General features: G+C 38.2%; 1 protein-coding gene across 1 annotated transcript in view; it reads right to left on the reverse strand.

Moving 5' to 3' along the window:
- Positions 1 to 2,424: 2,424 nt before the first annotated feature.
- Nox1 (NADPH oxidase 1) overlaps positions 2,425 to 22,036 on the reverse strand; it is a 46,218-nt gene continuing 26,606 nt past the window's right edge. Inside the window, exons 2-13 of the mRNA XM_013505850.1 lie at positions 18,277 to 18,372; positions 14,395 to 14,505; positions 14,087 to 14,171; positions 13,615 to 13,766; positions 13,330 to 13,511; positions 13,110 to 13,242; positions 7,813 to 7,905; positions 6,859 to 7,094; positions 6,456 to 6,618; positions 5,869 to 6,015; positions 5,551 to 5,675; positions 2,425 to 2,825 (exon numbers count right to left, since the gene is read on the reverse strand). Coding sequence (XP_013361304.1) covers positions 2,699 to 2,825; positions 5,551 to 5,675; positions 5,869 to 6,015; positions 6,456 to 6,618; positions 6,859 to 7,094; positions 7,813 to 7,905; positions 13,110 to 13,242; positions 13,330 to 13,511; positions 13,615 to 13,766; positions 14,087 to 14,171; positions 14,395 to 14,505; positions 18,277 to 18,372 — 1,650 coding nt within the window. The 3' untranslated portion in view covers positions 2,425 to 2,698. The remainder of the gene's footprint in view (positions 2,826 to 5,550; positions 5,676 to 5,868; positions 6,016 to 6,455; positions 6,619 to 6,858; positions 7,095 to 7,812; positions 7,906 to 13,109; positions 13,243 to 13,329; positions 13,512 to 13,614; positions 13,767 to 14,086; positions 14,172 to 14,394; positions 14,506 to 18,276; positions 18,373 to 22,036) is intronic.

The raw sequence follows: 22,036 nt of genomic DNA on the forward strand, positions 1-22,036 counted from the left end.
GAAACTTTCTAGAACAGCTGAGTCTTGTGGGAGAGATTAGGATGTGCTTGGAGCTATAAAATGGTCAAAAAGCCAACAAAACAAAGCACCTACCACAGCATTGTGTTTAATTTAGAAAAATCCAAATAGCAAATTGCATTTTTTTTGGTCAATATCAGGTCTGACCACATATAGTTCAGAGTTAAGACAGATTGTTGGCACTGATTTGAGTGTGTGTCAGCAACACAAGCGAAAATTGACATTTTACTTGTCTGTTCTAAAACTCCTCAGTCTAAGAGGTCAACTTTCAAAAGCCACTAGTTTTTCACGTTGAAGTCGAATGAAAAACTGAACAGAAATCAAAGGAACAAAATACATTTCATCCTATCCTCCAAAAAGTCACTAACCTATAGCTCTACATAGCTCTCTACCCTATAAGCAAATTTATTCTTGGAACTTAAAACATAGAAAACCCTAAAACTCTTTACATTCTTCTCAGTTATTATAAGAGGATCAAATGTAGATCACAAGCAGTCAGGCTGCCCTGTAGGTCTGCCCCGCCCGCTTACTTGGAGGTAGTTTTAAACATAATTAGTGCCACTAACTCATTCATACCTGTGGGTCTCCTGGCCTAGTATTCTCTCATGGTGGCATTAAGGAGGAACATGTTTTCTGTCCATCAGGCGGACCTCTAGAGGTTAAGAGTTGCCTTAATAATTAGTAAAATTCTACTAGAACTACTTTTGAGCCTATTTATATTCTCAGAATCTCATCCTGTGGGTTCAGATTATGGTCAGGTGACTTAAAAGCCTGACATAGGCTTAAAGAATGTAATAGCGTATTGCTTACATGTCAGGCAAAATAGTGCATAGATAATCAACTTCATGAGAATTACTAAAATTGAGGATTTTCTAATCTGTGTGAACATTACAATGAAAATTTGTTGGATATTGCATACGACAACCTAGCGAGAAAAGGTCAAGTTAGCTAAGGAGTGTTCTGGGTATCTTCATCCCTAATTCACCTTGGATTTTAATTATGCATAGGGTTTCTTTTTATTATGTTTTTCTGCCTACTATTCAGTCCTTCATCTCTTGATTTTGGCAGCCATCATAAAGTGTCAATATATTTCAACATTGAGATAAAGAAGGAAGCATTTCTTGTTAAAATGTCATAGGTCTCAAAGACCTCAGGTTACAAAACTAGATCAATGAAGATGAAATTATTTAGTAATCAGTTATCTAATAGGAACCAACTATATCTTCAAGCTTCCATTGTGTATTTTCCCAAAGCCTTATTAAGCTTAATTTAGGTAGCTGAAATGTGGGTGAACAAAATGGCAATAGCAGTGGCACCCCAAAACACTCACCAGTATTTTTTTACTGGTGTACTGACACAGCTGCCACGTGTTCATATCCTACATGGATTGTGTTTCAGTGACTGAAAAAATACAATGTAATTAATCCTTCAAGCTGTGAAGGTCCCTAGATAATTAGAACAACTTGCTCATTCTTGATCACTTAATGGTAGAAATATAGGTGCTGTCATGCTAATCCAGGACAAGCATCCTTATGAATAGATAATGAATTGAACTGTCTTTGAGCACAATGGAGTGTGGGGGGGTTTTCTCCTCTTTTGAGAGCCGGGGGCTTCTTTTCTCCAAGTGGTTCACTGTGATTACTGGCATCCTAGAGCTAGGGCGGACATAATATACGAAGTTGGATAGATGGGAGAAATAAACATGGATAGAACAAAGAAAGGCATTTTCCTTATGTAATTAGATGGATGACTCCTTAGAGGATAGGTAGGGGGCTGGGGATTTAGCTCAGTCGCACAGCACCTGCCTGGCAAGTGCATGGTCATGAGTTCGATTCCTGGTACTGGAAAAAAAAAATTAAAAAAGAATAGGTAGGTAGAAACCAAAAACATCTATCAAAATTGTTAATTATTTTTCACACGACATTAATAAAACCCCTTAATGAAAACGGTGGTAAAGAGCTGCTGCTGGCTCAGTAAGTTATCCCATTTGGAGATCAAGTTTTCCAGTTATTTCCAACAGAATAATACATGACTAGCTTTTTATTATAATACAATTTTAATTACAATGGGCATATTTTAATATTTCCTTTCTCAATGGAAAGCCCAGGGAAAAGGGACAAAAGATTTATTCCTTAAGCAAAGAAAATCTCATTTTTTGACTAAAGTAAAGCATAAATTGGTTAAAGTTACAGAATGTACCCCGTTCGTATTGTATGGAGAAGAGGGTTCTTGGTAATTTTATGTTCACTGTTTATTATTTATGGTTATGTTTTGTCACCAACTCAATAAATTTTTATTTTAAAAGTCATGCTACTTAGACATCTTCTGTGAGGGAAGGAGGGAGGGAAGATTATGAAGCAGATTCTAGAAATTGGAGTCAACAAAGTTGACTATGGTTCATTTGTGTAACTGTCAACCTCTGAAGCTCTGCTGTCAAGTTTTGCTGCAGTCATAGCTTTCCACATGAATTTTGGATTATTTTCCCAAGAAAGGATCCATGGACTTTGTAATTATAATGACCTCCTCAGTTCCTAGGTTGGTGAAGCTCAAGTATAATGAAGTTGAACGCCAAGTTTTAAAAATAATGTTGGAGAGTCCACTGCCCAAACCTGATGAGACAAGGAAGCTGGTGAAGATACAAAGCAGAAACAAAACACACTGCTGTATTTTTTCCTGTAGTTCAGAAGTTTTCTTTGTTGAAGTAGAATTGAACCTTCCTAGGATCCAGACTGGAATATCGGTGACAGCATTTGCGCAGGTCCTTTGCCAAACTCTGAGGTCCACATAAGAAAACCCCCACCCCAGACCTGTGGCAAGAGAACAATAGGGGGAGAAAGCAGGAAAAGCTGTTGATGTTGGTAAGAATGGAGAAATGGCTTCTGCTAGGCCTCTGCTACTCCCAACACTGGACAAAATTCCACTCGTTGACTCCCACTCATGCTCTTCATGGTAGTGTTTTTGTTTTTTTAACCTTTTCTGTTTATAAGTCCTGCATATGCTCTCAGCGCTTGTCACTCTCAGCACTCAGCCTTACCCATTTTATTGAGGAAGTATACACAGAAATCCCATGCAATACAGTGATAAATGTTAGGCATTGGAGCCAATCTGGGTTCACATCTGAGCTCTGACTTTTATACAACCTTCGTGCCTTTAAGCACGTTCTCTCTGTGTGTCAGCTCTCCCGTCTGTAAAAGGCATGATAATAGTACCTACCTCATAGGGTTTTTGAGAATTAAAATACATAAAACAATTAGAAAAATGCCTGGCACATAGCAAGTATTAGCTGTCATTAAAGTCCTCCACTGTGAATTTAACTCCACCCCAAAGTTTCTCACGCAGAAGAGATGACATTCTTGCCAAAGCTAATCTTTTTCTTTTTCTTTTTTTTTTTTTCTGGTACCAGGAATCGAACTCACGACCTCGAGCTTTCCAGGCAGGCGCTGTGCCGTTGAGCTAAATCCTCAGCCCCAAAGCTAATCTTTCCAATTATGCTCTGACTGTTGCCCCTCTCTTTCCTCCTCTACTCTTTTTTTAATTATGATACAATTCACAACCATAAAATTCACCCTTTGGAAGTGTACATTTAGTGCTTATTAGAGCCACAAAGTTATGCAACCATCATAGTTGTTTCCAAAACATTTTCATCCCAAAAATAAACCCCATGCACATTAGTGGTCACTCTCCATTTCCTCCCAGCCATACCCACTACTGTAGATAATCACTGATCTGCTTTCTCTCCATATAGATTTACCTAATTCTGAACATTTCCAATAAATGCAACCGTACACTAAATGGCCTTCTGTGTCTGGTGTCTTTCACTCAGCATAATGTCTTCAAGTTTCATCCATGTTGTAGTACATGTCCGTACTTTTTATAGGTGAATAATATTCCATTAGTAGATATACCATATCTGTCAATGGACTCTTTTTTCACTTTGGGGCTATTATGAATAATGCTGCTATATGCATTCATGTGTAAATTTCTGTGTGTATATGTTTTCATTGGTATATACCAAGGAGTGGAATTACTGAGTCATATGGAAACTATGTTTAACACTTTGAGGAACTGCCAAAGAATTCTCAAATGCATTGTTTCACATTCCCACAAACAATATGGTAGGAGTCTAAATTCTCTATTTCCTCACCAACACATGGTACTATCTTACTATGGCCATCTTAATCTTCACCCCTCTTTTGTATATTTATTCCCATCTACTGGCTCTTGTTCTATCTATAAAAATGCTCAGATTGTCCTTAAACTAAATGGGCATTTCCTAACCTTGCCACTTCTCCAAAGCCATTGGCTATATTTCTGTACTGTTTCTTGGCTTCTATGACAGTATATTACTTTTCTGCTACTTTCTTCCCTGGTTTACCTTTCTCCTTTCCTGTATACTCTAGGCATTCCTTAGGCATTCTCTTAATCAATCTCTCTCTGTCTCTCTCTCTCTCTCCCACCCTCTTCATCTCTCCCTATTTTTCATTCTCTCTCCTCTCTCCTCTCCCCTCTTCTCTCTCCTAGGTAATTTCATGTACTCTGAATTTTTACTATGTTCAATTCAACATGATAATTAGCAGAATCTCTTTGCTTATATACTGCTTTACTATTTACAGGGCATTTTTCCTATATTGCCTCACTTAATCTTGACAACAACCCTGCAAGTGAGTAAGCCAAGCATTTATTTACTAATGTAACCTCCACTTTATAAATGAGGAATCTGAATATCAAAAGGTTTTCTGGCTAGAGGTCCTGGAATGGGAAAGTTTGAATACCAGCATTAGAACCCAGGATCATGCAAATCCCAGTCGTTAACGGCTCTTACCACTGCCTTCAAAAAGGCTTTAATGTCCAGGCACCTGTTTCATGGAGCACATCATTCTACTCTGAACTGATTGTGTGCGCCTCTTATTCAAATATATGCTTCTTTAGGGCGAGAAGCATGGCCTATTTCTCTTTCAACCTCCAATGCTGAGTGCTGAGCTTAAAGAATGTAACCAATAAAGTTTGTGGAATTGAATTGATCTTTACCTGCCAAATTGCTGAAGGACTTTATCTACCATGATCAATTTTGCCTGCTTAATCTTGACATGGCTGGACTCATAGCTCCAGGTTTTCCTCTGTGCTCTAAAAAGTGCCTCAAAAATCCTCCAGTAAAACTGAGGGCAGTTAATCAGTGAACTAGATAATACACTCCAATCCTCATTAATTTATGTGGAGGTCACCAAGACCTCCCCAAAAGTACACTTGACTTGTTCCAGTTCTCTGTTTTGTTTGGTGCTGTAGATCAGAAATGAGCCTTTGCCTCACTGTTTGAATTGAGGCTCACTGGAGCAGCAAATGTCATCTCACCAATTCCAATCTCAGTTCTTATTTGCTAAAACTCAGATGAGATTTCCTGTTTTGTAGCAAGAATCTAAGAATGGCACAAACAGTTTCTGCCTCAGAGATCTTCTCCTAAGAATGTTCAAATGCTGTAATACTTTTCCTAACTCTAACTCTGCAAACTCAACTAACTGGAGGAGGGTAACTTACTTGGGGTGGGCAGTAGCTATGGTAGAAAATTCATTCTTCCACTTTGGTCTCCCAAAGGAGGTTTTCTGTTTCAGACCTGTCAGAATGTCAGTAGCCTTGTCAAAGTTTAATGCTGCATGACCAGCCTGAAGTCAGAAAAATACGAAGTTAGGAAAAGCAAGTCTTTGTAGCTGCTACTTCCTTCAGCCAATTTTCAACTGGGTATGAGGGTGAGGGAAGGTAGAAATCATAAGAAACAAGTGTTTCTAATCATCATGCACTTTTATCTGACATTCATTCTATATTTAACATGGGAATTAGAGTGTTGTTTGTACTCACAATGTTGTTGTCCCATCCAGTGAGGAAGAGCCGGTAGTTTAGAAAACCCACTTTGCCTAATTCCTCCATCTCCTGTTCCAGGGAAATCAGTAGGTCATTGAACCAGGCAAAGGCACCTGTCTCCCTGCAGATCCAGTAGAAATAAATCTGGAATCAAGAAAAAGAGACCATATCCTTATTAAGTACACTTAGAAATGTTCACTTCCTGTGATGATAGAAATATATAGATAGATAGATAGATAGATAGATAGATAGATATAGTTATATAATTTTTTTTCTCTATTTGTTGATCAAGCCTAGAGTGAGAGGTGTTAGGCAGCATAAATACCCAGGGTTCTGACAATTTCTGTTATAGAAAGAACCCTCCAAGGTCATCTTTAGTTCAGTATCATTTTAAACTCCAAATTAAAAAGAAGACCTTGCTCTTATCATGAATATGTAGAAGATTTTTCTGGTAAAGAAAAGAAATCACTCATTCATAACCCCAAAGAGAGTTCATCCTTTTATGAACTGTGAAGACCTTTGCCTATGAAGGAACTAGACCTGTCAGGCCCAGGCCAGATGAATAGCAAAATGTGATAATGTACCTTCTGTATTTTGAGGTTGTGGTCTGCATGCTGGAATTTATACCAGATAGATTTCAAGATGGAAGCAAAGGGGGTGACCCCAATTCCTGCCCCAACCAGCACAGCCACTTCATACTGGAAAACATCCTCACTAACTGTGCCAAAAGGACCATCCACCACAATCCTAGCAGAAGACAAAAGAGAACACACAACTGAAATCTCGCCTCTACCCCCAACCCCCAACATTCTCCCAGAAACATAATGATTTCCATAGCTGACTTCATAATTATTCCCATAGCTGACTTATATCTATTTATTTTAATTATAGTCTACTTTACCAGACTTGAGCTTCAACAAGGAATTATTTTCTCTTTCCTATCATTTTTCATCCTGGTCTGAATCTCTGCTGGCCTTAAGGACCTACCTGGGAACTGGTGAATGCTGCTGTTCAAATGCTTCTATGAGACTTTCTGTCCAGTCCCCTGCTGCTCGGACATGAATAGAGAAGAAATCTTCCTCCGGAGCAGAGGTCAGAGTAAAGGGGTGCCACTCCAGGAGAGAGATTGAGGGGCACTTAACAAAGATATACTGTCCTACTTCCATGCTAAAGCCCTGCTTGTTCATCTGTAATTCCAAAACTCTGGATGGGTGCATGATGACCTGTGAATGAAACACATAGACCAAACTCACTTGATAACAAGAACAGGCATTTAAAGTAAATGAGTAAACCTGGAGGGCTAGTGACAGTGGTAAACAGTGAGGCCAAGTTCTTTCTAAAGGGCCCAGCAGCACTTAGCTCTAGACAGTGTTTGCCATATGGAACTGTGACTCTGTTACCAGGTTTCATGATTCTTCAAGAAAAGCAAGGCATTTCTTCTTCTTTTTTAAAAAAATGTGAAAATTTCCATTCATATTTTAAAATGTTTGCAACCAGTTCAACTTTATTTTTCTGCTTTAGATATTGAACCCAAGAGCTAGTACATGCTAGGCACAAGTGCTTTAACACTGAGCTATACCCCCAATCCCAGATCAACTTTTTAATAAACATTGTGCAGGCTAAACAAAATATATCCGTCCAAGGTGCCATGAAAAGATATAGATAGATACATAGACAGACAGACAGGTAGATAGGAGATATCAATATCCATGGGTTAAACCTGGCCTGGTGCACCTGTTTGCATTCCCCAACATAGAACCATCCAGGCAATTTCTGCAAATGCCTCTCTCGCAGAGTTCTGTTCAGCACCAAAGAAACTAAAGTATGCTCCCCCACAAGTTCCTTTTTATTTCTTTCAGGGTAACATCATGACAATGTGGTTCTGTACTCAGGTAGAACAAAATTTTTATCACAGAAAGAGGAAAATTCATATTTCTTTACCTTGGTAATCAGAACCCTCTGCTGGGCGCGAAGAAACCGGAGGGTCCTTTCAAACATATAGAGAATCACTGGTGCAAGGATCCACTGCCAAGACTGCACAGAGATGAAGTAAAGAACAAGGTTACCCATGAATCTCTTATTTATGACTTGTTTATGTAGCAGTTCATTCGTTCATTTAATAAATATCTATGAAGTTCTCTGATGTGTATCATTATTAAGCCACTGAGTTCATCAAATCTTGAGGACAGAAATGGAAATGAATATACTACAATTGTTTTGTTTGCTCACGTGTTACTCATAAACAGATCATTCCCTGAAAATTTATAAATCTGACCAAGAAGCAAAAGCAAAGGACAGAAATAAAATACATTGTAATATATGCACACACATATATTTAAAATTATATATAAAATTTAATTTTAAAAATCTAAGGCTACCTTTCAGGACAAGTTGTTCAATCTGAGAAACCAACAGAGAAGGTAAATAAAATCAGATGATCAAAGACAAAACAAACTAACACAAAGAAGTATGTGGCTGATGGCACTTAGGAATAACTATATAAAACTTCATACTTGACCCAACACCTTTTTTCTTAGGTGCTCAAATCACTTAGCACAGTAATATGTTTTTGTCTTGTCTGCATTTTTTACTACCCCTCAATGCCTTTCAGTGGTCTATATGCAGAGAATCTATAAAATATACTTTTAGTAAGTCATGTCCTTTCTTGTATAGCTGCTCAAGTGTGATAGACACTAGAACTGTATGAAGTCTCTTCTTCTCTTTCAGGCAAAAAACTCCCTGGGGTATCTCTAGGGGAGGAAAGAGCAGAGATAGGGCTAGAGGAACTGAGAGTGGGCATTATACAATTTGACGCTATATCTTATTTGGGATAAAGTTCCCAATTGGATCATAATACATTAAGAAAAAATACTTAAATGACTAATAACAATGTGGAAAATATTGGCCTCAGAAATAGAGAAATGAATATTAAAACAGGAAAGCATTTTCATTTCTCAAATTCAAAAAGAACTTTAAGCAATACAGTGGTACCTAGGCACTCATCATTAACTGGCTCCAAGAGGCACTGAGAGTACCAAACACCAAGTACCAAACAAAGTGTTGCGACTGGGAAGGACAGTGAGTCTCCAGGCAATGGGCACTCACAGGCTGTAGCTTGTGCATCAAGTACCAAACAAACAATGAGCACTGGGACAAAACTTTCATATCAGAATGTACTGAGCACCAAATTGCACGAATTTCAAAACAGTCTAGTACCAAGGTATAACTAGAGGGCCAGAAATAACTGGGATTCGTGGAAATGGACATGTGATGAATGTACAAACTTGCAGCATATTTCTAGAGGATAATTTGGCAATGTCCCTGAACAGTCTCAAAAGTGCTCTCTCTCTTTGGCCCTGAAATTTCACTTGTAAGAAATGAAAAATTGCTAAGTTGTGCACACAGCACATGACTGTAGCAATGGTCACAATATTTACTAAGAAAAGCAATGACAAAAAATTATATATCAAAATAAAGAGAGAAATAAAAGGTAGGTAATGGGAAATAGAGAGACAGATCTTCTGCAAAAGGGAACAGGACCAAGAGATAGAGGGGACAGCTGGGCATGGTGGCTCACACCTATAATCCCAGCAGCACTCGGGAGGCTGAGGCAGGAGGATCGTTGTAAGTTCAAGACCAGCCTGGGCTACAAAGTGAGCTCAAGGCCAGACTGAACTGCGTAGTGAGACCCTGCCTCAAAAAAAAAAAAAAAAAAAAAAAAGAGATGGAGGGCAAAGGGAGGGGGAGCAAAGGATGAAAAAAGAATTAAGATGTGTTATGTACGTGTACCAGCACCCCAAGAGGAATATAATCATTATGTATTGCAAACTTACTAATAAATCTCAAATCCTAAAATAAGATATATACAACTGTTTTCAAACAAATGTCCCAGAAAAGCATTTGTCAGCACACAAAGCATCCACCTAGAGATCCACCATCTCTAGGTGGTAGATCTCTACAGTTTTAATTTATTTCTAAGTATTTTTCTGTACATTCTAAACTTTCTGCAGTAAATGTGCATTATTTTCTATTTTTTTAAACTAGGGGAATGTGGAGAGACTATTTTTTAAATGTGTATGGAAAAAATAAAGCAGTATGCTCAGATGGAAACACTGAAGTATTCACTTCCTTAAAATATTATGTGATCAATCAAAGCAACCGTTGAGTTTTTAGCCGTAAATAGGCCAAGTCTAATTTACCTCGAGTAATAGATGGGGAGAAAAATGGAAGCTGGTGTGCAAGATAAGACAGAGTATTCACCATCCTAGCTAGGAAACTTAATGCGACTTAGATGGGTCTTTAAAGTCTTTGTTACTGTTGTTGAGGGTTTTGTTTCTTTATTTTGTTTTGTAGTACTGGGGATGAAAACCAGGGCCTTCACACAGAGCTACATTCCCAGCACTTTTGTATTTTTATTTTGCAGTAGGACCTCACTCAGGCCCTAAATTGCCCAGGCTTTGCTTGGTTTTGTAATTCTCCTGTTTTACCCTCTCAGACTGCTCGGATTACAGGTTTGCACCACCACACCCAGTTTAAAGTTCTCTATACTAGTTAGACAATACAAAAGGTCTTAGCTGCAATCTTATGATTTCCTCTGATTTTAGAAATAAAATATTCCATTAACATATGCCAGCTATGCTCTTTCAAAGTTACACTATTATTATTAATAGTAGTAATCATAGTAGTAGTAGTAGTAGTATCTACTATTGGCTCTAAGGATCTAACCCAGGGCCTTGGTCGTGCTAAGCATTTACTCTGCCATTGAGCTACAAATTACTTTTTAAATAGGTAAGTGTTCAGTCATGCACTGGATAATGATATTTTTCTGTCAACAACAGACTAAATGTGTGACAATGGTACCATAAGAATATGCCACCTAATGATGTCATAGCCACCTTAGTTTGTGTAATGACACTGTCTGATGGTCATCTAATGATGAAATCACGCATTTCTCAGAACATAACCTTGTTGTTAATCACATGTGACTGACTGTACATGATACAAAATTCCAAAGTACAAAGCAGTATACGGTGAAACGTAAAACTCCCTTACACTCCTCCTCTCCAATTCCCTACAAGCAGTCAGCATTATTATTGTGTGAATTTTCTGGAGAATATCCATTTAAGTGATCTTTTTCAGCCAACTGAAGGTAGACAATACACACTACCTTGCCCTTTCACATTTAACATCTTGGAAACTGAATGACCTTATTAGTACTTAGAGAGCTGTCTCTTTCTTTTTACTGGCTGCTAAATGTTCCATTATATGAAAGTCCCATAATTTAACTAGTCTCCAACTACTGGACTTGTTTCTTTTATTTTGTTGTTTTATCGAGCAATATGCAATGAAAAATCTAACACATATAGTTAACATACACACAAGTATATTTGTAAAATAAACTCTTGGAAGTAGAGTTCTAGAGTTTGATAGAAGCTGCCAAACCACCTTCTACAGACAGCTGCAAAGGTTTATGTTCTCATCGGAAATGCACGAGGGCACTTAGCTGACTTTTTGATGGTTACTAATCTATTAAGTGTATTAAAAGTCTTGCAGTTTTATTTTGCATGTCTTATGAGTTCATGAATAAGATTACTTAGTATTTCATATATTTAAGACTAAGATATGACTATTTTGTTATTATTTTGTTCATGTCTTCTTCATCTTTTTCTATTAGGTCATTAGGCTTTTCTTATTGGTTTCTATTATTAGGAAATTAGTCCATTGTCTGTGAGTTGTAAAATTTTTTCTACTTAACAATTTGTCGTTCGTTTTGTTTTGTTTTGTTTTGGAGATGGGGTTTTCTTGCTCAGTTCAAGCTGGCTAGATCTCACTGTGTAGCACAGGCTGGCCTTGAACTCACAGCAATCCTCCTGCCTCAGCCTCCTGAGTACTGGGATTACAGGCATGCACTACCATGGCCAACCTGGGAATTTTTTGTTTTAGATTTTTTTTTTCTTTTTCTAGATGAAAGCTCAACTATTATTCTTACTCCTACACCTGATTAAAGAATTTAATCATTCTTGAGGCAATAGAAGCCAAATTTCCCTTTCATTTATTCCTCAATATCACCTATTTTATGAGCAATCAAAGGTAAAACATAATACCCTGGAGTGTTGTAAATTCCCTAGAACTCCATTTCTTAACCTTCCACTATCTAATAATAGTTTTCAATAAGCATGTTATACACCACAGAAACCCCACTTTAAGAGTGCTTTCGTTTTTTGGCCAAGAAAATTTGCTTGGGCTTTCACAACTGAACTATGGTCAAAAGTAGGACTCTGAAAGGCCTGGGCTTGAATTCAAAGCCCAGTACTCACTTACTATGAGTTTACTTAATCTCTTAGAATCCTACTTCCTTTGCCCCAAAAGGGAAGCAAAAGTAGTATGCATCTCAGAAGTTATTGCTATACATTAATGAGATAATCCATATTACACAGCTCTCATAATGTGAGTTATCACTATCACCTTTTCAGAACATCACATAACAAGTAGTTGTTATCATAACCAGCACAACCAAATGGAACTTTAGAAGTTAGATTCTTTTTATCTTTCAGATACAAGTGGTTTCTCCAAACCTCTTCCTTCCCAGCACATAACCAATACCCTCTCCTCTGCCCAGATTTAAGAAAGTAAAAACAAAAAAGCACATGCTGATGCTGGTCCCAGGAGGCTGGGGGCCTGGTAGCAAGCCTGGAGATGGGTACTGTCTCACTGCACTTCCCCTTCCTCTGTTGCTTAATATATATATATATATTTTTTTTTTGGTTTTTCTCCGGTACCGGGAACCGAACTCACGACCTTGCACTTGCCAGGCAGGCGCTTTTGCCACTGAGCTAAATCCCCAGCCCCTATCTGTTGCTTAATATAAAAGACCCTTGTACACCTGGACATGAGGAGATGATAATTTGAAGCAAATGAGGTCTGTTCATCTCCTCAGAGCTAGCTTTGAATAAGTCCCTTTTTCCTTTTCACCAAAAATCTATGGCCTCCTTTGATTTGGTTAGCAGTGAGTAAATGAACCTGAGCATGTAGACCCAAGGGGCTACTAACGCAACCATTGGTCTCTTTTCAAAATCTCCTGTTGGTGGTGATGTTGGATGTTCCATGAAGTTCAGAACCTTGTGTTTATCCTTCACAGTATCCAGCACAGGGCTAAGCTAACGATAAGAGTGCACGAGTAACAATAATAACAGTAACCAACTCTAACAAGACCATATCCTTGTCCATAGGGTTTTTACCTCAGGGGGATTCCCCTCAAATTGAGGGTACCTGCAGTCAGAGTCAGGATCTTCCCACTTCTCAAAAGATTGTGCACAGTTGTGTGGATGACTCTCAGCCATGCTGTCCTCCGTTTGACCACGGACAATTCCACTGAAACAGAAGGAAGGGCAGTTTGCGGGTAAAGGATCCTGCAATGTCTGCTGCGGGCGCATGAGAATGAGGGTTTGAAGACCTTACCCAATGCCATGAAGTGCCAAGCAGAGCATATAGATGACAAAAAGGTGGTGGGTAAACCAGAAGAGCTCAAAATAATGCCTTCGAATAAACTCCATAGCTGAAGTTACCATGAGAATCAAGGCTAGTGTGCCAAGCACTCCAGTGAGACCAGCAATGCTGGTGAATGTTACATACATCACTGTCTGTAAAAGGAGAAATGCCAACCTGAGACAATGTGCAAGAAGGATACCACGATTTTCTTGCTCAGGACCAAATCCCAGATACTTTGCCACTGAGCCAACTCACCGTGTCTGGGGACCGGATGGGATTTAGCCAAGACCCTCCATGTTTCTCATGATGAGGTAGATTGGAGAGAGTGGAGGAAAGGGATACATCTGTCTCTTGTTGGCTTCTGCTGTAGCGTTCAAAGTTAAACAAGTGTGCAATGATGTGAACGGCTAAACAGAAAGAAAGAAAAAACACCCAGCTGTCTCAGGAACATTATGGCCGGCATGCCCCACCAAAATAGGACATTAGTGTCTAGGAGAATGCTGAATCCGTAGCAAGGTCCCAATAATGCAGAACAATCCAAGGTCTTTTTTTATACCCACTCAGTTCCCGAAGGAATAAAATGTAAGCACCATGAATAAGGGACTACAGCAGCGCTTGACAAGTAGTGTCAGGTGCTCAATATGCTTTGAATGTTTATATACATGGGTGGATGAAATGAAATTGTGAATGCCCTGCGGTACACAATTTCATGGTTTGCCTAAGTTACCTGTGAATATGCAGATTGCGTATGCCACCAGCTTATGGAAGGTGAGATTGTGATCCAATGGCTTCCTCAGTGTGCGACTGCAAAACTACAAATATAAAGTGATCAATGTCAGGTGTCACCAATCAGCCTCGTGAAATTCACTAACACATAACCAACAAGTCTTAGATACATGCCAATATCCAGCAATCCTTTCTCACCCCCTTAATCACCAATGGAAATCTCTGGTTTCCATGCTTAGGGACTTGAGCAGTCCTACTGAGGCTATCGTGATTAATATGAAAAGTGGCAAAGGAGTAGCTGGGACTCACTGAGCAGGTGCCTCTGAGGAAGGACAGCAGATTTCGACACACAGGAATCAGGATCAACATGCTGTTAAAGTTCAAGCAGCGAGCAGAGGCTCGGGCCACGGCTAATGTCATCTACAGCAGAGAAGAGACTCATCTTACCATCTAGCAGTTAAGCGCTGGCCCAGTCCGCTTGTCTGAGGCTCGCGTATGGACAGAGTTATAGCTTCTTCCCCCGTCCCTCTCTCAGTAGTTAGTACCATTAGGCCAGTCTCCTTGTTTGCAAGCAGGCAGCAAATGTGCTGATTTTGATACTGAACCATGAAATTCCTATGACAATGGCTTGGTAATGTTTAACTATGTATTTATTAATATGAAATAAGGTGATTTAATTACTTCATGCTAGCAAATACACTATATGGGTGTAATATATTGCAATGAGCTTTTTTATTTAATACACTTAATAATGATATTATTTGATATTAATTATTATTTGATGTTATTATTTGATGTTATTATTCTTAAAGCAACCTTGAGGATCATATATACTTTTATATAAATTTTAAATAAACTTCATATTTAAATTTATAATTTCAGGTGGTAACAATGTTGTCCTCGTTCCTGCATGTTCTCATGTTGAAATGATAAGCATGAAACAATTGCATAACAAAAATAAGAAGTTTAATTACTGAAATGTCTTTAAAATATCTTTAAAAATTGGGTGAGGCTTAGGCAAGAACTAGGAGAACTGTTTTTTATTTTTCTTTTGTACAGTGCTGAGGATTGAACTGAGAGCCTCCCAAATGCTGCACTAGCATTTTATCTCTGAGCTACCCGCTAAACTTGAGGAGGAAGAAACTAAGAGATTTTCAGGCTGATTTTCTTGGGTGACCAGCGGCATAAATCAAGAACAGCCTGATCTATATCAGTAGAAATGGTTAGAAAAGGAGATAAGAGATAGGGGCTTTACAGAAATAGTCAGCCCAGAAACTGGCTTGACTAGGTAGAGGTTAGACAAAATATGTTCAACTCCATCACAAGTGCACCTGACTTCTCAGTTCTGCACAAGCGGCCTCTGAGTCTGCTCATGTACTTGGGACTGTATGTGACAGAATATGACAATTTTGTAGTTATACTGGGGGTGATGGCGGCAGCCAGGCAATTTTTGTTCCACTTCATCTGACTGGCCAGCCTTACATATGTGTCTCACAAAGATTTGCTAAAAAGAGGAGTATGGGTGAGAGTTAATAATTTTTCAGTCTTTTTCCAATAGTCTTTAAGGCACAAAAGCTTTTTTCGTAACACCTAAACCTAGAACAGCGTGCCATCAGTTTGATATGTCAGGTCAAGATCTGCTTAATATCCATAGTGGCTTAAAATGAAGGCCAGGTAGCGTACAAGAGCTGCCCTCCTGTTTTCCATTTCTAGCTTTTCCACATGACCCATGTTTTCTTCCTCTGCTGAGTCACACTCTGACTGTTTTTGGTAGAGACAGCCTGTTCCATTTCAGAATAAATTTTCTCTGTTCATCTCTGAAATCCTACGTTTCCTCATTGGTCCTCACAGCTTGCTTCTCTGAGTCACAGAGGTTTCTTAAAGCTAAAATTGGCAAGTGCGTTGAAAATACAGAAGTATGATTTCACAGTTCCATATTCTGTGGTAGCTATCTGTATGGAATAACTTGTTTTTAAAGAAAATCCTTTTTCCCCACTGTAGCACATTTACAATATCCCACTGAATATCCATTTCTATATATCAGCTCTCACTAATGTTATAATTAAAATGCTGCTGTCAATGTTTCATTGACTATGGATTTAAACTCCTTCCTCTGCTACTTCCTTGTCTTGGTTCAAGGTGAATCAAATTGCTTTCTGTATTCTCCCAGAGAGACCATAAACTTAAGAAATACCTTATGGAATGGTTAAATCAACTATGGCACATTAAATATACAATTTATGACATATTAACATGTGTGCTTCTCTCCTCTCCTCAGCTTTATTAAGGTATACTTGACATAAAAATCACATATATATTTATATGTAGAATGTAATGGTTTGATATATGGATACATTGTAAAATGATCAAGGCAAGATAAATAACATATCCATTACCTTACTTATTCTGCTCAGTATGCGGTGGTGCAATGGTAAATGTTTTAACTATGAACTTTGTTGTGGGGAGGGGGATTCCCAATTTCCAGAATTTACCTATTTTGATTGTATAACTGCTCCTACACTTCTTTATGACTTAATCTCTTTGAAGAGAGCTTATTTACAATTAATTTCTTTTCCAAAAAATAGAGCTTTAAAAAGGAAACATTTGCAGGATATCAGTATGATTCATTGTTCTGCTACTGATTTTTCGGTCATGAAGTAATCAAGTTCTTAATAACTAGTCATAATTATTGCATCATTCCCTTAATTATAAATCTATTTTTAAAACAAATTAGCACTTCCTTCTGAGTTTCAGTTTCTGAAGTAAGACCAGTGACGAATATTTAAAATGGAAAACAGCAGGGTGAAATAAGCCAGGAACAGAACATTTAAATTTGTTGTGATCTCAACACGGAACCTTTGATTATGTAGAGAAAAGAAAGATATTTTAAAGAACAAGCTGTCTTTAAATAGGTACATTGAGGGGATCTTCGTGGAAAGATATTCAAGGAAAAAAAAGCATTGTTAAATTCAAAGTGAGTTAAACAAACCCCTTCCTTGTTACTGGATAATACTAGAGATGGAAGTCAGGTTTTCTCTTCTAACCACGGAGGCCCCAGGTGTATCAGCCTCGGATAAAACCAGCCTCACCTCCACGTTTGCCTCCACACCCATGTGCTCAACCCACCTCTCTCTTGGCTTCTGTTTCTGTATTTGATCCACAACTACCCCATCTTTCATTCTGTTACCTTGACCTGACCTCATATTTCTACAGGGTTGCTGCTCCTCTGTGTGTGTGTATGGGGAGGGGGGTACTGGGGATTGAACTCAGGGATTTCTTATTGAGTTACATCCCCAGCTCTTTTTTATTTTTATTTTGAGACAGGGTCTTGTTAATTTGCCCAGGCAGGTTTAAACTTGCAATCCTCCTCCTCAACCTCCCCAAATGCTAGGGTTACCAGTGTGTGCTACCATGCCTGGCCTTTTTCTGTAGGCCTTCAGTTCTCAGCAACACCCACACCCCAGACTCCATTAAGTATTTTTTTTCTATTTGATAGAGAGGTGACATTAGTCCACAGCAGGGGTTTTCACATTGTCTTGGGTTTTTCTTTCTTCCTTCTTCCCCCTCAAACTCTTAAAATTGTAAGCGGAAGTCTATAAACCAGCAAAAGGCTGTTCTGGCTGAAGTAGGGGCAGAGGCAGGAACACTGCCTTCTTATCACATCCTGTTGAAGCACCTGCATTTTTGGAAACCAGTTTGAAAATCACTGCCTAATAGTTTTCTTTATTGCGTGTTTTTCTTAGGCAGCCAGGGGAATGGTCCCTCAATAGAGTTGCCAGATTTACTAACTAAAAATACAAGATGGACAGCTAAATTTGGACTTCAGATTTTAAAAAATAACTTGTTTCTATCCCTATGTTCCATGCAATATTTGGAACATACTTATATCAAAAATGATTTGATTCTTGATCAAAAATTCAAATGTAAGTGAGAATCTTATATTTTTCTGGCAATATTATCCACAGAGGAAATCAGAGTGATGCATTACAAGGGAGCTAGAATCAGAAATTAAGAAAAGTAAAAGAAGAAGTCAAGAGCAGTGACACACATTTCTAAGTCTGGCTACTCAAGAAGTTAGGGCAAGAGGACCGTAATTTCAAGGCTAGCCCAGGCAGTTTAGCGAGATCCTGTCTGAGGTGGGGGGGTGGAGAGAGAGAGATTGATTCTCCATATCATAATTGCAATACTCACCCCAAGAATTTCTCTTGTGTAGTGGAACTTGTCAGACTTCTCATATTTCAGGAAGGTTTGCACAAATAGAAAAACATTCAGCCCCATCCAAACAACCTAGCAGAAGAAAACAAAGAACAGTGAAATTGGGAAGGAGTAGCTAAGTGATAGGAAATACTGTCACCATTTGCACTATTTTGTTCTTATCTGTTTTCATTTTCAATGAATACAATTCTGCCAGTATGCAAGCTGCTTTCAGAGAGAGTTAGCACTCTGAGATATGCACTGGATACTAACGGACAGGGTCAGATATCTAGGGTCCCTGGGCCAAGCCTGGATCCTCACTGGTTTTGCACACCCTATAAACTCAGAACATTTTGTTTTCGCATTTTTAAATGGTTAAAACAGCAAAAGAAAAATAATATTTCATGACATAAAATTATATGAAATCCACATTTCAGTGACCATGTATGAAATGATATTGGAACTTAGCCACAACCACTCATTTCTGTATTGTTTATGGCTGTTTTCCTGATACAGTGGCATAGTTAAGTAGATGGAACAGTGGCTCTCAAAAGCCTAAAATGTGTACTATCTAGCTTCTTATAGAAACATTTGTAATTCCTGGTCCACAGCTCTTGAAGTATTGCACCGGAAAGGTGCCAATAAGTGAATAAGTGGACTCCTGAATAAACAAAGAATAAATTTGGCATGTATAATAATACCTACCTGAAAAGGACTAGCTAAACCACTCCCAAATGTGCCTGCCTCTTTAAATACACCTTGAGACACATTTCCTGTTTCAGTTCGTGAGTCATCTTTCAAATTACCCTGTTGTTACTTTGGACTAGCTTGAGCTCTTAAGACTGCATTTGCCTGTCCAAAGCTGTGTTGCTGTATTGGCTAAGGGGTAAATTTGGAACTCCCTGCTCATCGTCTGAGAGACCAGTCAGCTGTGCTCTAGCCCAAGTTTGGAGGTGCTAATTTGTAATTCAGTGGGTCTATGTGGCACTAGGAAGTCTCTAGGATATATCCCTACTGCCAGAGTGGATAAGAACTATCTCAGACCATAGGTAAAATGTCTTTAGCCTGGGACATAGTTCATTCAGATTCCCCAGATCTGAACCACTCACAGACCTCTAGCAAAACAGCATAGTGATTCCAAGCAAGGTGGCGCACGCCTGTAATCCCAGCACTCGGGAGGCTGAGGCAGGAGGATCCTTGCAAGTTCGAGACCAGCCTGGACTACAAAGTGAGCTCAGGGCCAGCCTGAACTGCATAGCGAGACCCTGTCTCAAAAAGACAAAAAAAAAAAAAAATTGGAGTCAAACTCCTTAGGCTCCAGTTGTAGCATCACTACTTACTAGTTCTGTCATCTTTGACATGTATGTGATTTAAATTCTCTGTATGTAAATTTTTTCACCCATAAAATAATGATAATATTCCCTTGAATATTTTATGCAATGCTGATTTAGTGATCATGTATTTTTTTTTGGATTTCTTTGTTACTGAAAACCTACTTCTCCAACAATTTTGAAGGCTAATTTTGCAGGATATAAACATCTGGGTTGAAGATTTTTTTTTTTCAGAGCTTGACAAACTTCACTCCAAGATCTCCTGCCCTTTGAGGCTTGTGCTGAGAAATCTATCATAATTCTAATAAGCTTGCCTTGATAAGTAACTTGCTGCTTTTCTCTAACAGCTTTTAGTATTCTCTTTTGTTTAGTTTCTGGAATTTTTATTATTACGTGTTGTAGAGAGGTTCTTTTCTGATTGTGGCTATTTGAGGTTTGCTTTATCTCTTGTACTTGAATTCTTTCCCTAGATTTGGAAAGTTTTCTGCTATGATTTCAGTGAATAAATTTTTATACCCTTTCAGTCATCTTCTGTTTATTCCTTTCTTCTTATAATTCTGATAACGGGATTCTTTTAGTCATCATCAGCTATTAGATGCAGCCTGCATAACTTTTAGTCATTTTCAGGGTGTTATTGAGAATGAGAAGCAAGAATGAGGATCACATAATCATCTCAATTGACATGGAAAAGTCTTTGACAAAATCCAATATCCATTCATGATAAACACCCTGAAGAGGCCGAGCGGGTGGTACATTCCTGTAATCCCAGCACTCGGAACGCTGAGGCAGGAAGGAAGATCGCTGTGAGTCCGAGGGCAGCCTGGGCTACAAAGTGAGCTCAAGGTCAGCCTGAACTGCATAGCGAGACCCTGTCTCAAAAAAGACAAAAAAAGGTACCCCGAAGAAAATAAGTATAAAAGAATCTTATTTCAATCTGCTAAAAGCCATTTGTGAAAACCCACGGCTAATATCACACTAAATGATAAAAAAAACTCAATGCTTTTCCTCTAAAAATCAGAAACAAGACAAAGGTATTCTTTATCACCACCCTTATTCATTACTAATACTAGAATCATTAGCCAGAGCAATCAGGCAAGAGAAGGAAATAAGAGAAACAAATAGGAAAACAAGAAGTCAAACTTTTCTTATTTGCAAATGACATGATCTTTTACATAGAAACACCCCAAAAAAACTCCACCAAGAAGCTCCTACCATAGAAGTAAGAACCAAATTCAGTAATGTAGGAGGATAGAGCATAAATGTACAAAAATCAGTGTAGTTCCTGTAAACCAATAAAGAACACATTGAGAAAGAAATTAGAAAAACAATCCCAGTCACAACAGCTGCAAAAAATTAAGTACCTCAAAATCAAACTAATCAAGGAAGTGAAAGACCTCTGTAATAAAAACAATAGCATCCTGAGAAAAGAGATTGAAGAGAACATCAGAATTGAGAAGACATCCACTGTTCCTGATATAGTCCATAGAGTCAAAATGCCCATATTACCAAAACTGATACATACATTTAATGAAATTCCAATCAAAATACCAACAGCATTCTTTACAGGACTAGAAGAAACAATCCAAATATTTATATGAAAGAAAAGAGACTCAGAACAGCAAAAGCAATCTTTAGCAACAATAGCAAATTAGAAAGAATCACAAGCCTAGATTTCAAATTGTTATAAAAGCTACAGTGACAAAAACAGCATAGTACTCACACAAAAACAGACAAGTAGACTAATGGAACATAATAGAGGATGCAGAAACAACCCCAGGAACATTTAGCCATTCAATCTTTGGCAAAAGTTCAAGAATGTATGCTGGAGAAAAGACAGTCTCTTTAAAAAATCATTCAGGGAAAATTGGTTATCCAACACAGAAGAATTAATCTAGATCTACAGCTCTCACCCTGCACTAAAATAAAATAAAAATGGATGAAAGACCTAAATAGGAAAACAGAAACACTAAATCTGCTGGAAGATAAAATATTTAAAACACTTGAAGACATAGGGATAGGCAAAGATTTTCTAAGCAAAACACTAAGAGCACAAGAAATAACACAAGAATCAACAGATAGGATTATTTCAAATTAAAACTCTTCTACACAGCAAAGGACCAACCAACAGAGTGAAGTAAGAACCTACAGAAGGGCAAAAAATTTTTTCCAGCTATTCTTTGAATCAAAGACTAATGTGTACATAAAGGATGCAAAATATAAGGTTCCCGCCAATAAAAGTCCCAATCAAAAAATGGGCCATTAAAATGAATAAACACTTCTTAAAAGAAGTATGGTGACCAATAAGTACCTGAAAAAAATGTTCAGCATCTGTGTGCATTGGAGAAATGCAAATTAAAACAGCACTGAGATTCCATCTTACTCCAAAAAGAATGGCTATCACCAAGAACTCAAAAAACAAGAAAGGT

Source organism: Chinchilla lanigera, unplaced genomic scaffold (assembly GCF_000276665.1).
Source record: "Chinchilla lanigera isolate Chin_1 unplaced genomic scaffold, ChiLan1.0 scaffold00102, whole genome shotgun sequence".
In the NCBI taxonomy this organism is placed as follows: domain Eukaryota; kingdom Metazoa; phylum Chordata; class Mammalia; order Rodentia; family Chinchillidae; genus Chinchilla; species Chinchilla lanigera.